Here is a 25,446-nt window from a genome sequence, read left to right on the forward strand (position 1 = left end):
TGATGTATATACTCATGTATACTCATATATCCACAGCTAATATATACCCTATAATCAATTGCTTAAAATAACTGACATAAACTGATATAAGCTAGACAGTATATTACTACTGGCCCCTGTGTGCCCCCATATATTAGTAATGTCCCCTGTGTGATCCATACATTACTACTGTCCCCTGTGTGGCCCTATATATTACTACTTGCCCTGTGTGCCCCCATATATTACTGCTGGCCCCTGTGTGCCCCCATATATTACTAATGGCCCCTGTGTGCCCCCTTATATTACTACTGGCCCATGTGTGCCCCCATATTACTATTGGCCCATGTATGCCCCCATATATTAGTAATGTCACCTGTGTGCTCCCATATATTAATACTGGCCCCTGTGTGCCCTCATATATTACTACTGGCCCTTGTGTGCCCTCATATTACTACTGGTCCCTGTGTGCCCTCATATTACTACTGGTCCCTGTGTGCTCTCATATATTACTACTGGCCCCTGTGTGCCCCCATATATTACTACTGGCCCCTGTGTGCCCCATATATTAGTAATGTCCCCTTTGTGCCCTCATATATTACTACTGTTCCCTGTGTGCCCCCTTATATTACTACTGGCCCTTGTGTGCCCTCATATTACTACTGGTCCCTGTGTGCTCTCATATATTACTACTGGCCCCTGTGCCCCCATATATTACTACTGGCCCCTGTGTGCCCCCATATATTAGTAATGTCCCCTTTGTGCCCCCATATATTACTACTGGCCCCTGTGTGCTCCCATGTATTAGTAATGTCACCTTTGTGCCCCTTATATTACCACTGGCCCCTGTGTGCCCCCTTATATTACTACTGGCCCTTGTGTGCCCTCATATTACTACTGGTCCATGTGTGCTCTCATATATTACTACTGGCCCCTGTGTGCCCCCATATCTTACTACTGGCCCCTATGTGCCCCCATATTTTAGTAATGTCCCCTGAGTGCCCCCATATATTAGTAATGTCCCCTATCTGACCTCATATATTAGTAATGTCCCCTGTGTGCCCCATATATTAGTAATGTTACCTGTGTGCCCCATATATTAGTAATGTCCCCTGTGTGCCCCATATACTAGTAATGTCCCCTGTGTGCCCCATATATTAGTAATGTCCCCAGTGTGCCCCCATATATTAGTAATGTCCCTTGTGTGCCCCCATAAGTACTGTCCTCTATGTGCCCCCATATATTAGTAATGTCCCTTGTGTGCCCCATAAGTAATGGCCCCTGTGTGCCCCCATATATTACTACTGGCCCCTCTGTGCCCCCATATATTACTACTGGCCCCTGTGTACCCCCATATATTACTACTGGCCCTTATATGCCCCCATATATTTGTAATGTCCCCTATGCGCCCCCATATATTAGTAATGTCCCCGGTGTACCCCCATATATTACTACTGGCCCCTAGGTGCCCCCATATAATTGTAATGTCCCTTATGTGCCCACATATATTAGTAATGTCCCCTATGTGCCCCCATATATTAGTAATGTCCCCTATGTGCCCCCATATATTAGTACTGTCCCCTATGTGCTCCCATATATTAGTAATATCACCTATGTGCCCCCATATATTAGTAATGACCCCTATGTGCCCTATATGTTGGTAATGTCCCTATAGGTAGAAGATTACAGTGCGGGGAAGACGGGAAACCTTCATATAGACGGCCGGTAGTGATGGAGTCAGTGACCGACTCTGGCCAAATATGTCTCTAGAGCCGTAGTAGAAGATGAAGATGTCGTCCTCATCATGAAGTAGTTATTTCTCATGTCGCGTGTAATGAATATCTCCTGCAGAATTGCTAATGCCGATTCCAGGGACGGTAAATGAGACGAGAATTAGCGTTATGGAAGATGAGTCTATGAGGAACGTATTCAGCTGCCGACTCCAATGAGGAAACTGCTTGTTGTCTGTGGCCTAAATATATAGGTTTTATTAGTAGATGTAAAGAAGGAAACTAAATACTGTAAAATAATAAATCTCATATGTTTCCCGTATTATCTCCAGTAATTGTATTATTACACAGGATTCTTATGATGTTCCATCGGCTCATCTTCTCATTCAGGTCTCTACGATATCGGATCCTCTCAGTGAAGATCTTCTACAAAACAAAATTTTGCTGATTTACTCATCACAGATGGATATGGACAAAGAAAAGATGGCGGACAGGATATTACACCTCACCCTAGAGATCCTCTTCCGGCTTACTGGAGAGGTGAGAGATTCTGATGACATCACATTACATCATTCTTATCTATGGGAATAACAGATGGACAGAACTGGAGAGGTGAGGACTCTGGAAATGTCTGCAGTGAGATTTATTAATGTGTCTCTCCATTACCAGGATTACACAGTGGTGAAGAAGACCTCTAGTGATCGCTGTCAGGACCCTGTGTCTGAGGGATGGGGAAGACCCCTGAGCCCAATCACGGGGCCTCCACCTCACCCCCTGATCCATGAGGACATCAATGACCAGAAAATCCTAGAACTCATCTACAAGATGATTGAGCTGCTGACTGGAGAGGTGACACTGCTGGGAATGCTGGGACATTATACAGTAACACTATGAAGGGATCGGGGGATGACGGTATCATTGTATGTGTCAGGTGTATGTGACAGAGTAGAATTTCAATATTTGCAGATGACACTAAACTCTGCAGGGTAATCAATACAGGGGAGGACAATTTTATATTACAGGATGATTTATGTAAACTAGAAGCTTGGGCTGATAAATGGCAAATGAGCTTTAATGGGGATAAATGTAAGGTCATGCACTTGGGTAGAAGTAATAAGATGTATAACTATGTGCTTAATTCTAAAACTCTGGGCAAAACCGTCAATGAAAAAGACCTGGGTGTATGGGTGGATGACAAACTCATATTCAGTGGCCAGTGTCAGGCAGCTGCTACAAAGGCAAATAAAATAATGGGATGTATTAAAAGAGGCATAGATGCTCATGAGGAGAACATAATTTTACCTCTATACAAGTCACTAGTTCGACCACACTTAGAATACTGTGCACAGTTCTGGTCTCCGGTGTATAAGAAAGACATAGCTGAACTGGAGCGGGTGCAGAGAAGAGCGACCAAGGTTATTAGAGGACTGGGGGGTCTGCCATACCAAGATAGGTTATTACACTTGGGGCTATTTAGTTTGGAAAAACGAAGACTAAGGGGTGATCTTATTTTAATGTATAAATATATGAGGGGACAGTACAAAGACCTTTCTGATGATCTTTTTAATCATAGACCTGAGACAGGGACAAGGGGGCATCCTCTACGTCTGGAGGAAAGAAGGTTTAAGCATAATAACAGACGCGGATTCTTTACTGTAAGAGCAGTGAGACTATGGAACTCTCTGCCGTATGATGTTGTAATGAGTGACTCATTGCTTCAATTTAAGAGGGGACTGGATACCTTTCTGGAAAAGTATAATATTACAGGGTATATATATTAGATTCCTTGATAAGGCGTTGATCCAGGGAACTAGTCTGATTGCCGTATGTGGAGTCGGGAAGGAATTTTTTTTCCCCATGGTGGAGTTACTCTTTGCCACATGGTTTTTTTTTGCCTTCCCCTGGATCAACATGTTAGGGCATGTTAGGTTAGGCTATGGGCTGAACTAGATGGACTTACAGTCTTCCTTCAACCTTAATAACTATGTAACTATTATACAGTAACACTATGAAGGGATCGGGGGTGACGGTATCATTGTATGTGTTAGGTTCCTATAAGGTGTCAGGATGTCGCTGTCTATTTCTCCATGGAGGAGTGGGAGTATTTAGAAGGACACAGAGATCTGTACAAGAACGTCATAAAGGAGATTCCTCAGACCCTCACATCTCCAGGTAATAGACAGGACTAAATACATACAGCCTATAATTATCTGTATGTAAAGAATGAATTCAGTCCCTGTATGTGTTTCCTCCAGATCTATCCAGTAAGACGACAACACCAGAGAGATGTCCCCATCCTCTTCTTCTACAGGATTGCAAGCAAGAAGATCCCAATGTTCCTCAGGATCATCAGGTAGATGGAGAGAAGGTGTCAGGAGATCTCCCCTATGATGTGTAGACGCCGGTGAAGGTCTTGTGCTCAGTCTTGTTTTATCCACCAGTGTTATATATTTTATACTTGTGTAATGAGAACGGTGGAGATGGCAGGATTAGAGCTGATCATAGATGGGACTTCTCCATCTGTTGGTGACTTTTATAATATTTGTTTCAGGGTGAAGATCTGACCCATATTAATACTACAGAGACATATGTGAGGGGTGATGAGTGGTGTAAAGAGGAGATTCCTACATGTGACTACCCAGGTGAGTAGTACTAACCACTAAATGCAGAGAGGTCACAGATTCTTCTCATCACCGGCTGTGGCTGCTTTATCGGTGGTGTTGTCCGGTCGTATTACCATGATCACCATTTTGCCTCAAGACCACAACATTCTCCTCCACCCAAAACTGTTCTAATTACTTTGGTCATTGAAAGCCCTTTTCTATAGAACTTACAACCTGGTAGATCCACCTACCCCCTGGGTTTAGGAGACGCTGTTACCTGCCCAGATCTGTGAACTATAAAGCCAAATGGCAGCGTACGTAGAATGTGCTGACAAAATAGAAAATCACTTAAAGAAAAATATTCTGATGGGCCTGTAAGAGAAAGCGGAGGGTAGTGATGCTGTTGGCTTCCTAGAACCCTGAGATCTTATCGGATGAATCTCCCTTCTCTCCCTTCTGTGCTGCTGAATGTGATCATATGGTCCCTACAAGACCAGGTCCAGTCTTTCTGGCCAAACTTCACTTTTATGATCGACAACATTAAATATGCAGTGAGGCCAAGTGTGAATTTCTGGACAATAACAGAGTTTCCCTTTATCCTGAGTTTTCAATTCGTATTAAAACCGACTAACTTCCAGGAGGATTGTGATAATCTACATAAACCCATCACACCGGTGCCATGATATATCTCTGAGCTGTGCGTGGCTGATGGCTGTAATATACATTTATTCCCGCCTGCAGGAGATGTGTTGGCTCCAGCCCTGGTTTCATGGATTCACTCCACCTCATAAATTACATTGTTTTTGATCCTAAGAAATTCAGATTACTGCACAATCTCTCCTGAAATGGGGAGCGATATTATTTTCTCTAATCTTCTGGTCAGGATTCAAAGTAGCTCCAATGGTCCACCATAAATGAATGCAACTCTGGTTTACTGTAGTTTAATCTGTATTTGTAGTTTTCAGTTAGAGATTCTCGTGCTCTAGGGTGGGGCTGTGGGCGGAGCTTTGTGTTGCTCTGGGCGGGGCTTTGTGGTGCTCTTGGATGGGGCTGTGGGCGTGGCTTTGTGGTGCTCTGTGGCGGGGCTGTGTGTGATGCTTTATGTGGTGCTCATGGGTGGGGCTGTGGGTGGCCTGTGGGCGGGGCTTTATGTGGTGCTCTGATTACATATTCATCTGTATTGGCTTATGACAGGTCGCTGATCCCTCACTGACCTGTCCCGCATTTTTACATAATGCATATAATAGCATTGATATTAATGTTGATAATGCCTATAAAAAATTCACAGTAAAGGAATACTAATGGAGCAAACTAGCATAGGTAGGGGCACAAGGACTGCCCATGGCTGTGCCACTGAGCTGGTGGTAGAATCTCCCGTCAAATAAAAAATAGTTGTGTGTCAATATGAAATGAATGAGTTGACTTAGGAACCGATTATGTTCCATAAACTGAACACCCCTGGATCTCAGAAAAAAATTGAGCCTTTAAACTCATGTCATGGGGGATGATACTGTATAGTGCCTCAACGTCTATTGATGCTAAAAAAGTGTCCCTGTCCACCGTGATATCCTCAATTTTCAACAATAGATCAGAAGTGCCCCGTATATATGATGGCAAGGCTGTGACAAACTGTCTCAGGATTCTATCCACAGACACCACAGTTCTGCGGGATTGTGTCAGGAAACGATTCTATCAGCCGTCCCTTGAGGGGTGACAATCCCTTATGCACCTTTGGAAGTGCATAAAAGACGGGTATAGTTGGTGTCTTCTGTAACATAAAGTCTCTCTGGTTCTTTGATATCAAGCCCTTGCCATAGGACAACTTCAATAAGCTGCTCAGTTCAGTACGTACGTACGTAATACTCCTTAGGTCGATGTATCGGTCAGTATTTTAAGACACATGTCCTTATAATTAGTATGGTCCAGGATCACCAGGTTACCCGCCGGCTTAATCACTAACTCACTCTTTGCTGATAGGGCATCTGTTATGGTTCTCAATGGCAAGAGAACATAGCCCAGCAAAAATAAGAACTTGCTCTTGGAAGGATGGAAACTAAACTGACCATGAACTAAACCTGCCGCACAACTAACAGTAGCCGGGTAGCGTAGCCTGCGTTTTATCCCTAGACGCCCAGCGCCGGCCGGAGGACTAACTAATCCTGGCAGAGGAAAATATAGTCCTGGCTCACCTCTAGAGAAAATTCACCGAAAGGCAGACAGAGGCCCCCACAAATATTGGCGGTGATTTTAGATGAAATGACAAACGTAGTATGAAAATAGGTTTAGCAAAATTGAGGTCCGCTTACTAAATAGCAGGAAGACAGAAAGGACACTTTCATGGTCAGCTAAAAACACTATCAAAACACCATCCTGAAATTACTTTAAGACTCTAGTATTAACTCATAACATCAGAGTGGCAATTTCAGATCACAAGAGCTTTCCAGACACAGAAACGAAACTACAGCTGTGAACTGGAACAAAATGCAAAAACAAACAAGGACTAAAGTCCAACTTAGCTGGGAGTTGTCTAGCAGCAGGAACATGCAAAGAAAGGCTTCTGATTACAATGTTGACCGGCATGGAAGTGACAGAGGAGCAAGGTTAAATAGCGACTCCCACATCCTGATGGAAACAGGTGAACAGAGAGGATGATGCACACCAGTTCAATTCCACCAGTGGCCACCGGGGGAGCCCAAAATCCAATTTCACAACAGGCATCTAAGGCCCTTCTTTCGTCGTGATAAATTTTAATTGGTTTTCTTTTTTCCACTGCCAAATTTCTTTAGGTCACTTAACACCAATTGCATAAGTATATCAACACTTGTATTAGCAGACAATGGAGGCATCCTGGTGCTATCTGGTTTCAAATCCATAAAAGGACCATTCCCAATTGGTCTAGAGCCTTCATCCAATAATTCGGTCAGGACTCTAACATCGGCAATAACGAGGAGCCCCCAATCTTTCTCTCAGTTGATAGGGGAAATTTCTCCTCTCTAAAAAAGATGTAGAGGACGAGGAGGAATTTTTTCTCATCTATATGGCAGGCTTTCTTACAGGGCCAATTAACAGGGAGTCATGGGCATAAGATGCCAAGGATATTTTTGACGAGTCAACGACCACGGGTGAATCTGCTAGGTCACTTGATCTCAGGGATCTTTTCCAAGAACTATCAGGTTGCTATAGGGATAACATCAAGTCCTGGTGGGAAGTTCAGTCCCTAGAGAATTACATAAAAAACAGAATTGTACCTAGGGGACTTAGGTTGAACATTTCTCCAGCACGGAGAACGAGGACACCAGAACTTTTACATAAATGGCGGAATGAATTTGTTGACAGCTCTGAGAGATTCATGCAAATCCTCTTGCAAGAAGAGAGGAACACTTTTGATAGAACTAGCAAGAGGCTTACAGAGCTGATTGATAATATCATTAAACACAAAGGTGATCCAGGCTTCAATAGATGAGAATCTACTCTGCAAACTAACATTGAGAAATATCAGGTGAACATAAAAGACAGAAAGCATAAACAATTCAATAGGGACAGCCGTGATTTTAAGGACAACAGAGTATTTGGATTTCTGCTAGAGGAGAGCTCAACCCAGATAGGGACTGTGTCTAACATTTCATCATCAGATATTGAAGCTTCCGATAGTGATAAAAGTGACTCAATCAGGAATACGAGTAGCAACAAAACAAATTGGGAGAACAGGCCACGTAGAGAGAGATGGGGATGATCAGGAAGGAGGAGGTTCGCCCCCGAAAGGGGGGGATCGGGATATCGCACACCTTCACCTGGGGTACCGTCTGCCTCCTCGTCCTCTACATCATCTTTTTTATAGAGGAGAAATTTCCCCTATCAACTGAGAGAAAGATTAGGGGCTCCTCGTTATTGATTAGGGAACATGATAGGAGTAGGATAATCAATCTTTCATCTTACTCCTTGTCTGATGCTGACAGAGCAGTCCTTAATAAGGGTTTGGGTTTTGTACCAACCAGCAGGTTCTATGAGTTTGAATGGATCAAGGACATTAATCTGTTTCTAAGGAAACACAAGTGGAAAACATTTTTTTGTGGTCATGATCAGGCGGAATGCTCGGCACTAGGCATAGAGACTACTGACCTTGCTGATGTTAGAGTCCTGACCGAATTATTGGATGAAGGCTCTAGACCAATTGGGAATGGTCCTTTTACGGATTTGAAACCAGATGGCACCAGGATGCCTCCCTTGTCTGCTAATACAAGTGTTGATATATTTATATGCAATTGGTGTTAAGTGACCTAAAGAAACTTGGCAGTGGAAAAAAGAAAACCAATTCAAATTTATCATATGACGAAAGAAGGGCTTTAGATGCCCTATCAGCAAAGAGTGAGTTAGTGATTAAGCCGGCGGACAAGGGGTGTAACCTGGTGATCCTGGACCATACTAATTATAAGGACATGTGTCTTAAAATACTGACCAATACATCGACCTATGGAGTATTCGGTAGTGACCCTACTGAAAGATTCAATGCTGAACCGAACAGCTTATTGATGTTGTCCTATGGCAAGGGCTTGATATCAAAGAACGAGAGGGATTTTGTTACAGAAGACACCAACTATACCCATCTTTTATGCACTTCCAAAGGTGCATAAGGGATTGTCACCCCTCAAGGGACGGCCGATAGAATCGTTTCCTGAGACAATCTCGCAGAACTGTGGTGTCTATGTGGATAGAATCCTGAGACAGTTTGTCACAGCCTTGCCATCATATATACGGGACACTTCTTACCTATTGTTGAAAACTGAGGATATCACAGTGGACAGTGACACTTTTTTAACGTCAATAGACGTTCAGGCACTATACAGTAGCATCCCCCATGACATGAGATTAAAGGCTGTCAATTTTTTTCTGAGATCCAGGGGTGTTCAGTTTATGGAACATAATCTGTTCCTAAGTCAACTCATTCATTTCATATTGACACACAACTATTTTTTATTTGACGGGAGATTCTACCACCAGCTCAGGGGCACAGCCATGGGCAGTCCTTGTGCCCCTACCTACGCTAATTTGCTTCTGGGCTGGTGGGAGGACCCTGTTTTTTGTGAGGATCAGTCGTCCTGGTGGCGCCCCCAGATATTATTCTGTGGGCGCTATATTGACAATATTTTGATTTTGTGGACCGGTGATGTCCCTTCTTTCAACAAATTTGTTCATTATCTCAATATTAACAACATTGGTCTTAAATTTACGTTGGAAATTGATCCAGAATCCATTATTTTTCTGGATATTACAATCAGGAAGGATGAGGAGGGCCATTTGCAAACCAGTATTTTTAGAAAACCAACTTCTACTAATAATTTACTCAGATGGACTAGTCATCCCCTCGGCCTCAGGAGGGGGATCCCTAAAGTCCAGTATCTGAGGGTAAGGAGAAATTGTTCCTCTGATCTTTCTTTTTATAGTTAGATACGTGACCTTAGATACAGATTTGTTGAGAGAGGCTACCGAAGAAGTATTCTTCATAAAACATTTAAAGAGGTTGAATCTACGCCACAAACCAAACTCCTTCAATCTAGAACAAAAGATGGCTCAGAGTCCTTTCTGAGTCTGGTGGGGAATTTTGATGACTGCACACAGGAAGTGAGAAGCATCATTAGTAAATAGTGGGATATTTTGTTGGCTGACACAGACATTAAAGAATTTCTGCCACAAACACCAGCCATCACCTATAGACAGGGAAGATCAATAAGGGATCAGTTGGTCGATAGTACCTTCAACTCCCCTAAAAAAATCGGCACGTGGCTGGATAAAAGACAATCTGGCACATTCAGATGCGGTAGCTGTTCTTTTTGTGGATTCATGGCGACTGGTAGTCAATTCACCAGTGCTAACACTGGGAGAACATTTAACATGAGACAGTTTGCAAACTTTAAGACAAGTGGTCTTATTTATCTCTTCACCTGCACATGTCCGTTTAATTATAGAGCTGAGGAGGAGGATCGGGGATAATATCGGGGACATCAGGCACGCCAGGGAGACCTCATCTCTAGGAATGTGCGTGAGGTGCATCGGGGTGATCTCAAATCCTTTTCGTTTAAAGTTATTGAATTTATTTCTCCATCTATTAGGGGTGGGAATTTGGCCAAAAGGGTTCTTCAAAAGGAACTCAGGTGGATCCACAGGTTGAACACTGTGTCTCCTGTGGGTCTGAATGAACAAATGAACTTTGGTTGCTTTCTATCTGGATGCTGAAACCCCGTTTAAGCCTGCCTCTGTCTATCAACCATAAAGGGTCATTTACTTATGATCACATTCCCCAATTATGAGGGAACTTGTATTGATTTATTTTTCAGGATATATACCTAATTTAATCTTTCTGCCCTAAATATGTTATTTTGTTGCTGGTCCGAAGGCTTTAATGGTATAATTCTTGGCTCTGCTGTTTGCCATGGTGGTAAACCCTGACGTTATATATGGTTTAATGATGTCAAATGATCAAATAATATATGAAAGTTCATAATCTGAGTGGTGACTCAGTTCATATAGACTAAATATCTTGTGCTGGCGCATATATATCTATTGGATGCCATTAAGAAAGGTCCGTCGTTAGTAACATAAAGTGGGGATTGTACATAGTTTCATCGAGATGCTCCCGTACCTGCATACTCGGTTGAATTCAACTAGGATGCATGTGAGCCGGAAATACAGGGACTCGTTGGTGGAACTGGGTGGAACGCAGTTGAGATGCATGTTAACCAGAAGTGTTGTTACGAACTTCCGTTCTGACGCTCAGGAGATCGGGGGGAGTCTGCGCCTGCGCACGGTGAAACACACGCCGCATATTCTGCGCGTGCGCTGGATAGATCCCCTTAGAACACAATGTTGGAGATTAGATAGTTCCGCATTGGTACAATCGAATGGAGTGCAAACACAGGCAGGCGCGCCAGAACTTCCGGTATGTGACACGCACGCCGGACCACACAGATGTTCTCGGTCCACTAAACAATGGAATATATATTTGGGGCATACTGGGCACTTTGTATTAGGCACTTTATCGAGAGGGGACTCACCCTGTGATCTGATGACTGTATCGCTATGGACACATGATGATAACTAAGCTGAGTTGTTTTCTTTGACATGTATACTCCTGATGAACCTAATGTTGAGAGGGAAAATGCGTCGAGTTCTTGTATGTACATGTTGTAATGGGTCAATGCCATTTTGCGGACAATGGAGATGATTTGGTATATCTAACTTTAGAGGTTCTATTTGGGTGAGCGATACTGTGAGGAGCCTATGGGGGTGGGCTCTACTCGGGATGAAACTTTATGCCCTGTTATTAACTTATATATCTAAGTATTGGCATGACTTTGATGCCACTAATTAAACTCCTTTAATCTCCCTTCATTATCTATATGTTGGCCCATAGTTTATACCATTTAATAGGCTACATCAGAGCACTTTAGGTTTTTCAACATCCCTGCCATCAATCGCCATATTAGGGTTCTTGTTTGGGACAGCCTTCGAGGAGCTGGGGCACCATTATCGTTCATCTTCCAAATTAGGGTGCCAACCTCCGCTGTCAGACAGGGACAAGATAGGGTTTGTACAGTCATTGCCCAATTATCTTGATTTTCATTATTCTTGCTCCCTCCTTCAAAATCCCCTATTTGGAAATTCAATAAGATTTTTTCTACCCCACGCCAAGTGTGATCAGAAGCGATAGAAGGGACAGTCAACATCGAGCAGAGGCGCCATTGTGCAGGATCTAGGGTGCCAACCTCCGCAGTCAGGTAGGGTTGTTGAGGCCTTGATAATGCCTAAAATATTGTGGCTATTGGGAGGCTTAGAAAAAAAATTACATCCAGCAAAATTACACTAGCAGCACCTGTCCAGTAGCATCTATCTCTTACTTGTAGACTGCTACTGCTCAGGCGCCTCCATCGACCTTATGACCTGTCATAAGCCAATACAGATGCATATGTAATCAGCGCAGGACATAAAGACCCGCCCCAGAGCACGAGACTCTCATTAGCTGAAAACTACAAATACAGATTAAACAACAACCACAAGACGGATTTCATCACCAGGTATCGGTGTAATCAGTATAATGGCACCGACCTGACAGTGTCTGTAGGTTACTGAGCACAATCCTGCTGACAGGTTCCCTATAAGACATCTCCGCTCTGCACTATTATACACAGTTCTCTTTAAATGTGTAATATTTCTTCTTGAAACTCATCTGAAAGAAAATATTGGAGCTTCCGATAGTTTAGATTGTGAAGTCACCGAGCCCCGTGCTCTAATTATCCAGAGAGGTTTCACCACTAGCTCCTCATTTATTACTGATGGAGACTGTTCAGTTTGGCATTTCAGTAGATGTTATTGTCTATAGTCAGTTTTTGATTACAGTAGTGTCCAGAATCCTCTGATTTATCCTCTTCTCGCGGCCAGTTTTGTGTTCTTAATCAGGCCCCATTTTTACAATCTGACGTGGTCACTTTATGTGGTGATAACTTTGGAATTATTCACAAAGGATAATAGAAAACAAATGGATCTTACAAATTATTTTCCAACTTCTCACAATACCCTACCTACGATTGTACACTACTCTCTGGGCACATGGCAGTGTTCAGAAGGGAAGGAGCGCCATTTAGCTGTTTGAATGCAGATCTAGCTGGAATAGTTTGCAGACACAATGTATTGGGAGCACTGTTCGTGGTCAACTGGCAGCTCAAAAGATCTCCACCATGAACATGCTTGGCACTATCTTCTCTGCTTTCCATATCCCAAGGATTGCCTTGCTCATCGCTCTTTAACACCATTACATGGATCTGGACTTACACTGGGACCCCTAGGCTTGGACCAGGGTGTTACCTGCTATTCTGTGGTGTTAGATGGCAAGAAGATTAGTCAGGTAGCTGGGTCAGAACCAGAAGGACAGAATACAGAATCAGAAGACACAAGAGTAGTCAGAAAATGGGCCATGGTCACAACAGTAAACAAATAGACAAGCCGCAAGCTGAGCACAGACGACTGAACCAGAGGAGAACAGCACTGTTTATGGCAGATTCCAGCCATGTGATTTGAGATTTAGTAAGGTGTGGTACTTTCCAGTTGGCTGATGTAGGGAGCAGATTAGTCCAGCTGGACAGCAGGAACAGATCCCAGATGAGATTGGACACACCATATGCAGAAACAGGGCCGGCGTCAGCACCCGGGCACTTGCTGGGGCCCTGAGCAGGCAGGGGGGGGGACCACTTGCTGTTAAGGACACAGGCGCACTATGGACCAGTGTCTGTGCCTGTACCTGCTACTGGGTCCCCCGCCTGTTCTGATCTCCGACACTTGCGATACTTACTTCTCTTATCTCCATCGCTGCAGCGTCTTCCGCGTCTCCTGATTTTGACATTCAGGTCACAGGTCATGTTGACGTCACATCGGTGCCCGCTCTACCTGAGGAGTCACAGTGCAGAGAGCCGGAAGCCAGTGACGCTGAGGAGTTCAGAGCAGTGGCCAACGATGAGAGGTGAGTATTTCATTTTTTCTTTTTTTGATCTTTGGAGCACATGTATAGGTCCATCATAAATGGAGCATTATATGGGGCCTATCATATGGAACATAATATATGGGGCCCATTATACACTGGAGCATCATATATGGGATCCATTATATATGGAACATTATATGGGCCGATCATACAATGGAGCATCATATATGGGGCTGATTATATATGGAGCATTATATGAAGCTTATCATGGAGCATCATATGGGGCCCATTATATATGAAGCATTATATAGGGCCCATTCGGTATGGAACAATATATGGGGCCCATCATATACTGTATGGAGCATTATATGGGACTCATTATACTGTATGGAGCAATATATGGGGCTCAATATACTCTATGGGGCCCATTCTATACAGTATGGAGCATTATATGGGACCCATTATGAATGGAACTATACGGGGCTCATTATTCTGTATGGAGCATTATGTTGCCCATTATACAGTATGGAGAAATGTATGGAGCCCATAGTACTGTATGGAGCAATATATGGTGCTCATTATTCTGTATGGAGCCATATATGTGTATCCTTATTCTGTAAGGAGCACTATGTGATACCAATAATACTGTATGAAGAAATATATGGAGCACTATGTGATGCCCGTAATACTGTATGGAACAATATATGGGGCTTATTAATCTGTATGGAGCACTATGTGGTGCCCATGATAATGTATGGAGGACTATACTGTCTAGTTTCTGACCTAACAGACATCACTCATGTAATGTAAGAAGTAAGTGAAATCTTTGGCATTGTACTATACCTATGTTTCTGTGCGGTATCTGTGCATCACGATTTGCGGTATGTGTTAAATGAGCCCACTGACACTCTTTCGCCCGGGGTCCACGAGAACCTAGAGCCGCCCCTGTGCAAAATATGACTAAATGACTGAAAAACAAGATTATTCAAAATCCTCATAAAGTGATTCCATTTTATAAATTAATTCACTGAGGGTTATAATCTATACATATGTGGTCAAAAATGTTGGTACCCATCATTTAATGACAGAAAAAAACACAATGGTCACCGAAATAACTTGCACCTGACAAAAGTAATAAGAATAAAAGATCTATCAAAATGAACAAATGAAAGTCAGACTTTGTTTTTCAACCATGCTTCCACAGAATTTTTCAAAAAATAAAACTCATGAAATAGGCCTGGACAGAAAGGATGGAACCCATGAAAATAATGTGACAAAGGGACACATTAAAACGCGGTGTGTCCACTAACTAGCATCACAGGTGTCTACAATCTTGGAATCAGTGAGTGGCCTGTATAAAGGCTACAGATACTGTGCTGTGTGGTGACATGGTGTGCATCACACTCAACATGGACCAGAGGAAGCGAAGGACAGAGTTGTCTTAGGAGATTAGAGAGAAAATTATAGACAAACATGTTAAAGGTAAAAGTTATAAGGCCATCTCCAAGCAGCTTGATGTTCCTGTGACTACAGTTGCACATATTATTCAGAAATGTAAGATCCATGGGACTGTAGCCGACCTCCCTGGACATGGCCGCAGGAGGAAAATTGATGGCAAATCAAAGAGACGGATAATACGAATGGTAACAAAAGAGCCCAGAAAAGCTTCCAAACAGATTAAAGGTGAACTTCAAGCTCAAGGAACATCAGAGTCGGATCACACCATCTGTTGTTGTATGAGCCAAAGTGGACTTCAAGGGAGACGACCAAGGAGGACACCATTGTTGAAAAAAAAATCATAAAAAAGCCAGACTGGAATTTGCCAAACTACATGTTGACAAGCCGCAAAGCTTCTGGGAGAATGTCTTATGGACAGATGAGACAAAAATGGAACTTTTTGGCAAGGCACATCAGCTCTATGTTCACAGACGGAAAAATGAAGCCTGTCAAGAAAAGAACACTGTCCCTACTGTGAAACATGGAGGAGGCTCTGTTCTGGGGCTGCTTTGCTGTATCTGGCACAGTGTGTCTAGAATCTGTGCAGGGTACAATGAAATCTCAAGACTATCAAGGGATTCTAGAGAGAAATGTGCTGCCCAGTGTCAGAAAGCTTGGTCTCAGTCACAGGTTATGGGTCTTGCAACAGGATAATAACCCAAAACACAGCTACAAACACCCAAGAATGGCTAAGAGGAAAACATTGGACTATTCTGAAGTGGCCCTCTATGACCCCTTACCTAAATCCTATTGAGCATCTTTGGAAAGAGCTGAAACATGCCGTCTGGAAAAGGCAACCTTCAAACACGAGACAACATGAGCAGTTTGCTCTTGAGGAGTGGCCAAAATACCTGTCGGGAGGTGCAGAAATCTCATTGACAGTTACAGGAGTCATTTGATTGAAGTGATTGCCTCAAAAGGTTGTGCAGCTAAATATTAACCCTTTCGTGCCAGAGCCTGTTTTTGCCTCCGTGACCGAGCCATTTTTTCAATTCTGACCAGTGTCACTTTATGAGGTCATAACTCTAACGCTTCAACGAATCCTGGTAATGCTGAGACACTTTTCTTGTTACATATTGCACTTTATGATAGTGGTAAAATTCATTAACCCTTCAGGTGCTTCACAGGAATGAATAAAATGTGGAAGGAAAAAATAAAAATTTACTTTTCTTACACAAAAATTTGCATTTAGATCTATTTTTTTACTTTCGCAAGGGTAACAGAAGAAAATGGTCTATACATTTTGTTTTGAAATTTCTCCTGAGTATGCTGATACCCAATATGTGGGGGAAATCTACTGTTTGGGTGCATGGCAGGGCTCGGAAAGGAAGGAGTGCCATATTGGAGAGCAGATTTTGCTGGAATTGTTTGTGGGTGACATGTCACATTGTTAGAGCCCCTGACGTGTCTAAATAGTGGAAACCCCCAACAAGTGACCCCATTTTGGAAACTAGACCCCCAAGGAACTTATCTAGATGTGTAGTGGGCACTTTGAACCCCCAAGTGCTTCACAGAAGTTAATTACGTAGAGCTGTGAAAATAAAAAATCATATTTCTCAGTCTTCCCATGACAGCACTACCAGAGAGAGGGGATCCGCCCTTCAGGGACAGAAAACGTGTAGGATAAAAGGGCGGTACCTCTCTCTTGCATCAGTTTGGTTTCCTGTCCCTGACGGGGAACCTTCTAGGATCGGTACCTGAATGAAGAACCGGAGCCGGCCAGTCGGGTTATGGCAGCAGGGAGGCCCCTGTCTCGGCTGGTGCGGTGTCCGATGCCGCCACTGCTGTGACTGATGTGTCTGCAGAGTGCGCAGGGGAAAGCGCAGCCGCCACTCCGGATAGGAAGTAGGGGCTTCAGGGACCCGGACGCCAGGAAGACTGCACCAGAATGGGCACTTCCGGATTCGGGGCGACGCATGTGTGCGGTGTACTTAGGGTACACCAAGATGGCCGCCGCCCCGGATATGGTGTCTATTCATTTCCGGGTCCCGGGTAGTGCGTGCATGCGCAGAAGAGAAAAAGAAAAAAAAAAGGAGAATCAGTGCTTTCCCTGTGATGCAGCCATGGAGGAAGGGGCTGGTATTGGCACCATGTTTTAAACGAGGAGTGATGCGCAATTCATTGCTGCATGCCATCCAAACCATGGAGGACAGCGATCAGCAGCTCCAGCCGCCACAGCCATTACAGCCGCAGCAGCAGCGCCACCACCAGCGCAAGCCGGATGTGCAAAGGAAGAGGTCCTCTGCCAACACTCGCAATACCCGGTCCAGCAGCCATTCCACACAGCATAGCAAAGACTCCAGTGTTGTAAACCAGCCAACACCACCACCTATGGATCTGATACAAGATCCTACACCTCCAGAACTGGTACCTGTGGCTGCACAAGATGGGTGAGTGATCTCCGTGAAAGTTCACTAGTGTAATGGGGTCCCCTCTTCTCCGTTTATTTTAGGCAAGGAAAAGAACGGGGAAAACTAAACACAGAACCTGCCCACTGTGTCAGAAACCCTTACCGCAGTCCTGGGATAAGAAGTTGTGTGATTCCTTGTATATGACGAGTCCTCTGTGAGGAAACCCAAAACTTCGCCTCTGAATTACGATCCGGAATAAAATCAGAGGTAGAGACAGTGTTTAAATCCCTTAAAGGAGAAAGGGTTAAAGAAAGAACACCTATACCCTATTCCCACTCCGATTCCTCTAGTTCTGACATTGGAGACTCAGATAGACGGGATTCATCCTCCTCTTCCTCGGATAACGAGAGCGGAGGTCGCCACTGCTTTCCTTTAGATGAAGTCGATGCACTTGTGAAAGCAGTAAGATCGACCATGGGCGTCCTAGATCCCCGGGCTGACAAGACAGTACAGGACATAATGTTTGGAGGATTAGGTCAAAAAAGCGCAGAGTATTTCCTATTATTGAAAACATCCAAGCCTTAATTAAAAGGGAGTGGGAAAAGCCAGAGAAAAAAAATCGTCAGTACCATCCCTTAAACGGAAATATCCCTTTGAGGAAGAGGCTTCTACTTCATGGGATAAGGCCCCTAAACTTGACGTAGCAGTAGCCAAGGCCTCAAAAAAATTTGCTTTGCCCTTTGAGGACATGGGAACTCTGAAGGATCCCCTTGACAAAAGAGCGGATACCTTCCTTAAAGGGGCGTGGGAGTCGGCAGGTGGTTGTTTAAGGCCAGCAATAGCAGCCCCATGCACTTCTAGATCCCTAATGATTTGGATTGATAATTTGGAAAAACAACTAAGGGATGGCGTATCAAGAAATTAAGTAATAGAATCTATTCCCATGATTAGAGGGGCGGCAGCCTTTCTGGCAGACTCATCAGCTGACTCCGTTAAACTCACTTCTAAATCAGCAGCCCTACCAAATGCAGCCCGTAGGACTTTATGGTTAAAAAGCTAGCCAAGAAAAAAGGGTTACCCATCCTGGCCGCACCATTTGCTAAACGGCCCTTTCGGAATAGGAAATTTTTCCGGAGATGGCCACTAAGGAAGCAGAACAGATGGAATGATGGGAAAAGGAGAGATAGGGGGTTCCTTTTCGGTAATTCCTCAAGCGATAAAAAGACCACTAAGTGACACCTCCTCCAGGGTGGGAGGGAGATTATCTCAATTCCTCCCAGCCTGGGAAAAAATCTCAACCAGTGTCTGGATATTGAATTTGATAAGATCGGGACTTCAAATAGACTTTACTTCCCTTCCTCCCCAAAATTATGTGGTCACCCCGCTAAAATCCTCACCTCAACAACAACAGGCGTTAGAACAGGAGATTATGAAGCTCATAAACAAAGCCGTCATCCAGGAAGTTCCCACACGGGAAAAAGGAACAGGTTTTTCTTCCCCGTTATTCCTAGTTCCAAAACCGGACGGATCCTTCTGCACAATAATAAACTTGAGGAAGCTGAACAGTTATGTAAAGAACCAAAGGTTCAAAATGGAGGCAATAAAATCAACAATAAAAAACCTGTTTCCTGACTGTTTCATGATAGTGTTGGATCTCAGCGATGCGTATTATCACGTCCCCATCCACAAGAACTCCCAGAAATGCCTCAGACTAGCAGTAGTCATGAGAGGGGAACTAAGGGAATATCAATACAAGGCTCTTCCCTTTGTCATATCAGTGGCACCATGCATATTTACCAAATTGATAGCGGAAATGATGGCCCACCTAAGAGAAAAAGACATTTTGATAATTCCATACTTGAACGATTTTCTAATTGTAAGCAATTCAGCCCAACACTGCAGTCAACAGTGCGACAGAGTGATAGAAACTCTAACAGAGTTAGGGTGGCTGATAAATCTTCAGAAATCAAAACTAGAACCGACCAGAGTTCAAGAGTTTTGGGGCCTAACCTTGGACTCAATAACACAGGAATGTCATCTTCCAGACCAGAAAAAAACAAACAATATTAAATCTTGTCTCAAAAGCTCGCTCAAACCCTCATATGTGCCTAAGAAGGGCAATGTCATTGCTGGGGTCCCATTCTGCCTGCCTCCCAGCAGTCCAGTGGGCACAACTCCACACGAGAAACCTCCAGTGGGACATTCTGAGGAATCAGAATACACTAAGGGGACGTCTAGAAGACCACATCATTCTAAATTCAACCACTATTCATTCCCTAGTTTGGTGGTTGGATCCCAACAACCTGTCAAAAGGGGTCTCTTGGGTAATAGAGGTATCTCGAATAGTTACCACAGATTCGAGTCCCACGTGGTGGGAAGCTCACCTGGGCAACAGTGTCACTCTGGGAATCTGGAGGGGTCAGGAATACAAAGCTTCCTCAAACCAAAAAGAACTCTGGGTGGTGGGCCGCGCTCTATTATCCTTCCTTCATAACCTACAGGGGCATCATGTCCAGGCCAGGTGTTTTCGGACAATCAGGTAGTGGCATACCTCCCAACTTTTGAAGATGGGAAAGAGGGACAAAGCTTGCGGCGCGCTTTGCGCGGCGCGGCAAATTTTAGGCCACGCCTCTGACCACACCCATTCATAACTAGCCACACCCATATCCACGTCCCAATCACACCCATTTAGCACTGCTGATCACACTTTCATAAAGAATAATTATAAACAAAAAACTATGGCCACACAGTGCTCCATACTGTATAATGGCCACACATGATGCTCCATACTGTATAATAGCCCCACATGATGCTCCATACTGTATAATGGCCACACATGACGCTCCATACTATATAATGGCCACACATGATGCTCCATACTGTATAATGGCCACACATGATGCTCCATACTGTATAATGACCGCACATGATGCTCCATACTGTATAATGACTGCACATGATGCTCCATACTGTATAATTTTAAAAAAAGCAGTAAAGCCGCACCCTATAATTATATAGTCTCTATGGACATCGGGGCGCACGTCCTCACCAGGGGGTCCATCCCAGACAGAACAACCAAATCCAAATTGAAGAAAAGGACAGCGCCACACCGGATAGTGAAAAGCAGCTCACATATTTATTCTGCCTCCTGCGGCAACGTTTCGGTCCAAAGACCTTTGTCAAGCTTGACAAAGGTCTTTGGACTGAAACGTTGCCGCAGGAGGCAGGAGGCAGAATAAATATGTGAGCTGCTTTTCACTATCCGGTGTGGCGCTGTCCTTTTCTTCAATTTGGATTTGGCCATACTGTATAATGACCGCACATGATGCTCCATACTGTATAATGACCGCACATGATGCTCCATACTGTATAATGGCCGCGCATGACACTTCGCACCGTATAATGGCCACACATAGCTACTCCTACACACGCGGCTGCGCTCCGTACACACACGCTCTACTCCATACACCTCGTACACACGCGGCTCCGCTTCGTACACCTCGTACACATTTAGCTCCGCTCCATACACCTCATACACACGACTCCGCTCCGTACACCTCATACACACGGCTCCGCTCTGTACACCTCATACACACGGCTCCGCTCCATGCACCACACACACACAGCTCCGCTCCATACACCTCGTACACACACGGCTCCGCTCCATACACCTCGTACACACACGGCTCCGCTCCGTACACCTCGTACACACACGGCTCCGCTCCGTACAACTCGTACACACACGGCTCCGCTCCGTACAACTCGTACACACTCGGCTCCGCTCTGTACACATTCAGCTCCGCTCCGTACACCTCGTACACACATGGCTCCGCTCCGTACACCTCGTACACACTCAGCTTCGCTCCGTACACCTCGTACACACTCAGCTCCGCACACATTCAGCTCAGCTCCGTACACCTCGTACACACGCGGCTCCGCTCCGTACACCTCGTACACACGCGGCTCCGCTCCGTACACCTCGTACACACGCGGCTCCGCTCCGTACACCTCGTACACACGCGGCTCAGCTCCGTACATCTTGTACACACACGGCTCAGCTCCGTACACCTCGTACACACACGGCTCCGCTCCGTACACCTCGTACACACACGGCTCCGCTCCGTACACCTCGTACACACTCAGCTTCGCTCCGTACACATTCAGCTCCGCTCCGTACACCTCGTACACACTCAGCTCCGCACACATTCAGCTCAGCTCCGTACACCTCGTACACACACGGCTCCGCTCCGTACACCTCGTACACACTCAGCTTCGCTCCGTACACATTCAGCTCCGCTCCGTACACCTCGTACACACTCAGCTCCGCACACATTCAGCTCAGCTCCGTACACCTCATACACACACGGCTCCGCTCCGTACACCTCGTACACACTCAGCTTCGCTCCGTACACATTCAGCTCCGCTCCGTACACCTCGTACACACTCAGCTCCGCACACATTCAGCTCAGCTCCGTACACCTCGTACACACTCTGCTCCGCTCCGTACACCTCGTACACACACGGCTCCGCTCCATACACTTCATACACACATGGCTCGGCTACATCCACACTGTAAACACCTCCTGACCCCACACATAACAGGCAGCACATCACCAGGGCACTTGCTTCTCACCAGAGAAGGGGCTGTGTGAGCCCTGTGCCAGTGCTGCATGGCGCTCACCTGCGGGTGCCCTCACCAGGGCATGTGTTGCTTCCCTGGCAGTGATGGAGCGGCAATGGGGCACAGCGGCGGGTTCTGCTGGAGGTGATGCTTAGAGGGGTAAGGTATTACTATTGCCACCCCAAAACGCTAAATACGGCAGCAATGCTTACCGCAAAGCAATCATGATGCGGTAATAAGTATGCTGCCGACCCCCCTCCCCATTACTCACCTCTCCGCCGCCTCCAGAATGAGAATCTTCCACCGCACTTTGCTTACTGCACGGGCTGCCCGCCACCAAGACCTCCGGAAACGATCAGGAGTGATGCAGCAGCATGACCAGACAATAGATCATGCCGGCCGCTTACGTCACTCCTTCCTGACCCCGCCCAGAGTGCGGGAGTCCTAATCGGGCTCTCTCTACGTCCCGGAAGTGGGCGGGGCTTCACCGGCGGCCGCAAATTCGGGATTTTAAATGCCCGAAGCGGGACAGCGGGACCCCGGTGCCAAAGCGGGACTGTCACGCTGAAATCGGGACGGTTGGGAGGTATGGGTAGTGGTAGCCTACCTGAATCACCAGGGGGGGCCAGATCTCATGCCCTTATGAAGGCCACTTCTGAAATCTTCAGTCTAGCGGAGAACAGCTTCCTATCCCTTTCTGCACTACATATAAGAGGAGTAGAAAATCAGAAAGCAGACTTCTTAAGCCGTACTCATTTAAAACAGGGGGAATGGACTCTAAATCAAAGCATCTTCGATCCGATCACAAAGCTTTGGGGGATCCCTGTAATAGACCTTTTTGCCAGTGTAAAAAACAGTAAAGTAAAAGAATTTTGTTCTCTAGACACCAGGAGGGGCCCTCGGGCGCTGGATGCATTCACGATTCCCTGTCATGTCGGACACTGTTCAGACCAGGTCGTCTGACAGACAGCGGTAATTCCGCATTTGACCACTGTTTGCTCATTGGCATCAGCTAGTTTTCGTCTGGCTGCTCTGGGGTTAATTTATCTGATCCTCGGATTGGAAGCTGGGCCATGCCCATTTCCTTTAAATGGTTCTCCTGATCTTTGGGCGTCGCCGATTATAGCTTCTGGCTTATCCTTAGTTATCTCGGTCCGGAGTGGAGAGCTGGTTGTTGGAGAATCGTTGCTGGTGGTGTATTTACCTTTGTCTTATTTACTCCTTCCTATATTTGTATTTATTTTGCCCTGCACATTTATAGTGTATTCCTGATTGACTGCGGCGTGATGTATATTTTCCTTTATCCTTGTTTGTCATAACTGTGGGTATTGGTCTATTGCATTCACTGGGTGGCGGGTGGTGGTATTCAGTCTAGGGCTGAATCAGGAGTCAGGGTGAGGGTGGAGGTCTGGACATGCACAACTTCAGTGTAAACTTCAGGTAGAGGGTCAGACAGGGTTTCCCTAGTCTGAGGGAAATTGCAGGGGCCCGGGTTATTAGCTCTCGCCCTCATTGTCTCCCCGTGACATTATAATCGGCCTAACACAAAAAAAAAAAAAGGGGTTCCTTTTTTTTTCTTCTCTGTGTTTTGTCATGGATTCCATGACTTCCATAACCCGCCAGTTGGAGGCGCTGTCCCTACAGGTCACTAAGTTGAGGGGAGCAGTGCAGCAACAGGGACTAGCAGTATCTAATATACAAGCTGGAGCGACAGGAGGAGTTAATGAGCCCAAGTTTCCTTTGCCTGAAAAATTTGCTGGGGAACGCAGTAAATTTGTTTCTTTTCGTGAAGCTTGCAAACTGTATTTCCGTATGCGCCCAATCTCCTCTGGTAATGAGGCTCAACGTGTGGGCCTGGTGTTGTCATTATTAAGCGGGGATCCCCAAGCTTGGGCATTTTCGTTGCCGTCTGATTCCGCTGCATTTAACTCAGTGGAGAGTTTCTTTTCTGCTCTAGGACACATTTACGATGATCCAGACAGAATGGTTCTAGCAGAATCTAAGTTACGCACTATTTGCCAGGGGGAGCGTGTTGCAGAGGATTACTGTTCTGAATTTCGCCGCTGGGCGGTTGACACTCAGTGGAATGAGCCAGCATTGCGGAGTCACTTTATTCATGGAGTTTCTAATAGGGTTAAAAAAGCCCTCCTGATGTACGAGACTCCTACTTCACTAGATTCCTGTTATGGTTCCCAATGGCAGGGGAACATCAGAAACATAGAAAAACGGACAAGCTCTCAGGTGATGGAAACTAGAGCTGACCGCGATGCTAAACCTATACACACAACTAATAGTAGCCAGGGAACGTGCCTACGTTTTCGCTAGACGTCTCGCACCAGCCGGAGGACTAACTACCCCTAATAGATGAAACACAGTCCTGGCTTGCCTCCAGAGGAAAATCCCCCACAGGAGATAGTAGCCCCCCACATATAATAACGGTGAGTTAAGGTGAAAAGACAAACGTAGTATGAAAACAGATTTAGCACAGCGAGGCCCACTAACTAGATAGCAGAAGGATACAATAGTGGACTTCGCAGTCAGCTACAAAACCCTATCAAAAACCATCCTGAAATTACCTTAAACTCATGTGCCAACTCATGGCACCGGAGTGGCAATTTCAGCCCACAAGAGCTTCCAGCTGCAGAGAATCACATAACTGCAAACTGGACAAAACATACAAAAATAGACAAAGGACAGAAATGTCCAACTTAGCTGGTCAGCAGACTGGGAGCAGGTACATGCAACAGAAAGACTCTGGTTACATTGATGGCCGGCATAGGAATGACTGAGGAACAAGGCTAAATAGGAAACTCCCACATCCTGATAGAAACAGGTGAAAAGCTCACAAGACACCAGTACCACAAGCGACCACTGGGGGAGCCAAATAACCGAATCACAACAGTACCGCCCCCCCTTAAGGAGGGGGCACCGAACCCTCACAAGAACCACCAGGGCGATCTGGATGAGCCCTATGAAAGGCACGGACCAAATCAGAGGCATGAACATCTGAAGCTGAAACCCAAGAATTATCCTCCTGACCGTAGCCCTTCCACTTAACCAGATATTGAAGTCTCTGTCTGGAAACACGGGAGTCCAAGATTTTCTCCACCACGTACTCCAATTCACCCTCAACCAGCACAGGAGCAGGAGGCTCAACAGAAGGCACAACTGGCACCTCATACCTCCGCAATAACGACCG

At 45.3% G+C, this 25,446-nt stretch overlaps 1 protein-coding gene and 1 pseudogene across 2 annotated transcripts in view; one reads left to right on the plus strand and one right to left on the minus strand.

Annotated features, from left to right (window-relative positions):
- The window catches only part of LOC143768290 (uncharacterized), a 457,435-nt pseudogene that overhangs the window by 303,278 nt on the left and 128,711 nt on the right, over window positions 1-25,446 (minus strand). The window lies entirely within an intron of this gene.
- The window catches only part of LOC143766869 (uncharacterized), an 82,976-nt gene that overhangs the window by 43,291 nt on the left and 14,239 nt on the right, over window positions 1-25,446 (plus strand). The window contains exons 4-8 of the mRNA XM_077254865.1: window positions 2,097-2,246; window positions 2,376-2,555; window positions 3,755-3,878; window positions 3,962-4,059; window positions 4,258-4,348. Coding sequence (XP_077110980.1) covers window positions 2,169-2,246; window positions 2,376-2,555; window positions 3,755-3,878; window positions 3,962-4,059; window positions 4,258-4,348 — 571 coding nt within the window. The 5' untranslated portion in view covers window positions 2,097-2,168. The remainder of the gene's footprint in view (window positions 1-2,096; window positions 2,247-2,375; window positions 2,556-3,754; window positions 3,879-3,961; window positions 4,060-4,257; window positions 4,349-25,446) is intronic.

Source organism: Ranitomeya variabilis, chromosome 4 (assembly GCF_051348905.1).
Source record: "Ranitomeya variabilis isolate aRanVar5 chromosome 4, aRanVar5.hap1, whole genome shotgun sequence".
In the NCBI taxonomy this organism is placed as follows: Eukaryota; Metazoa; Chordata; class Amphibia; order Anura; family Dendrobatidae; genus Ranitomeya; species Ranitomeya variabilis.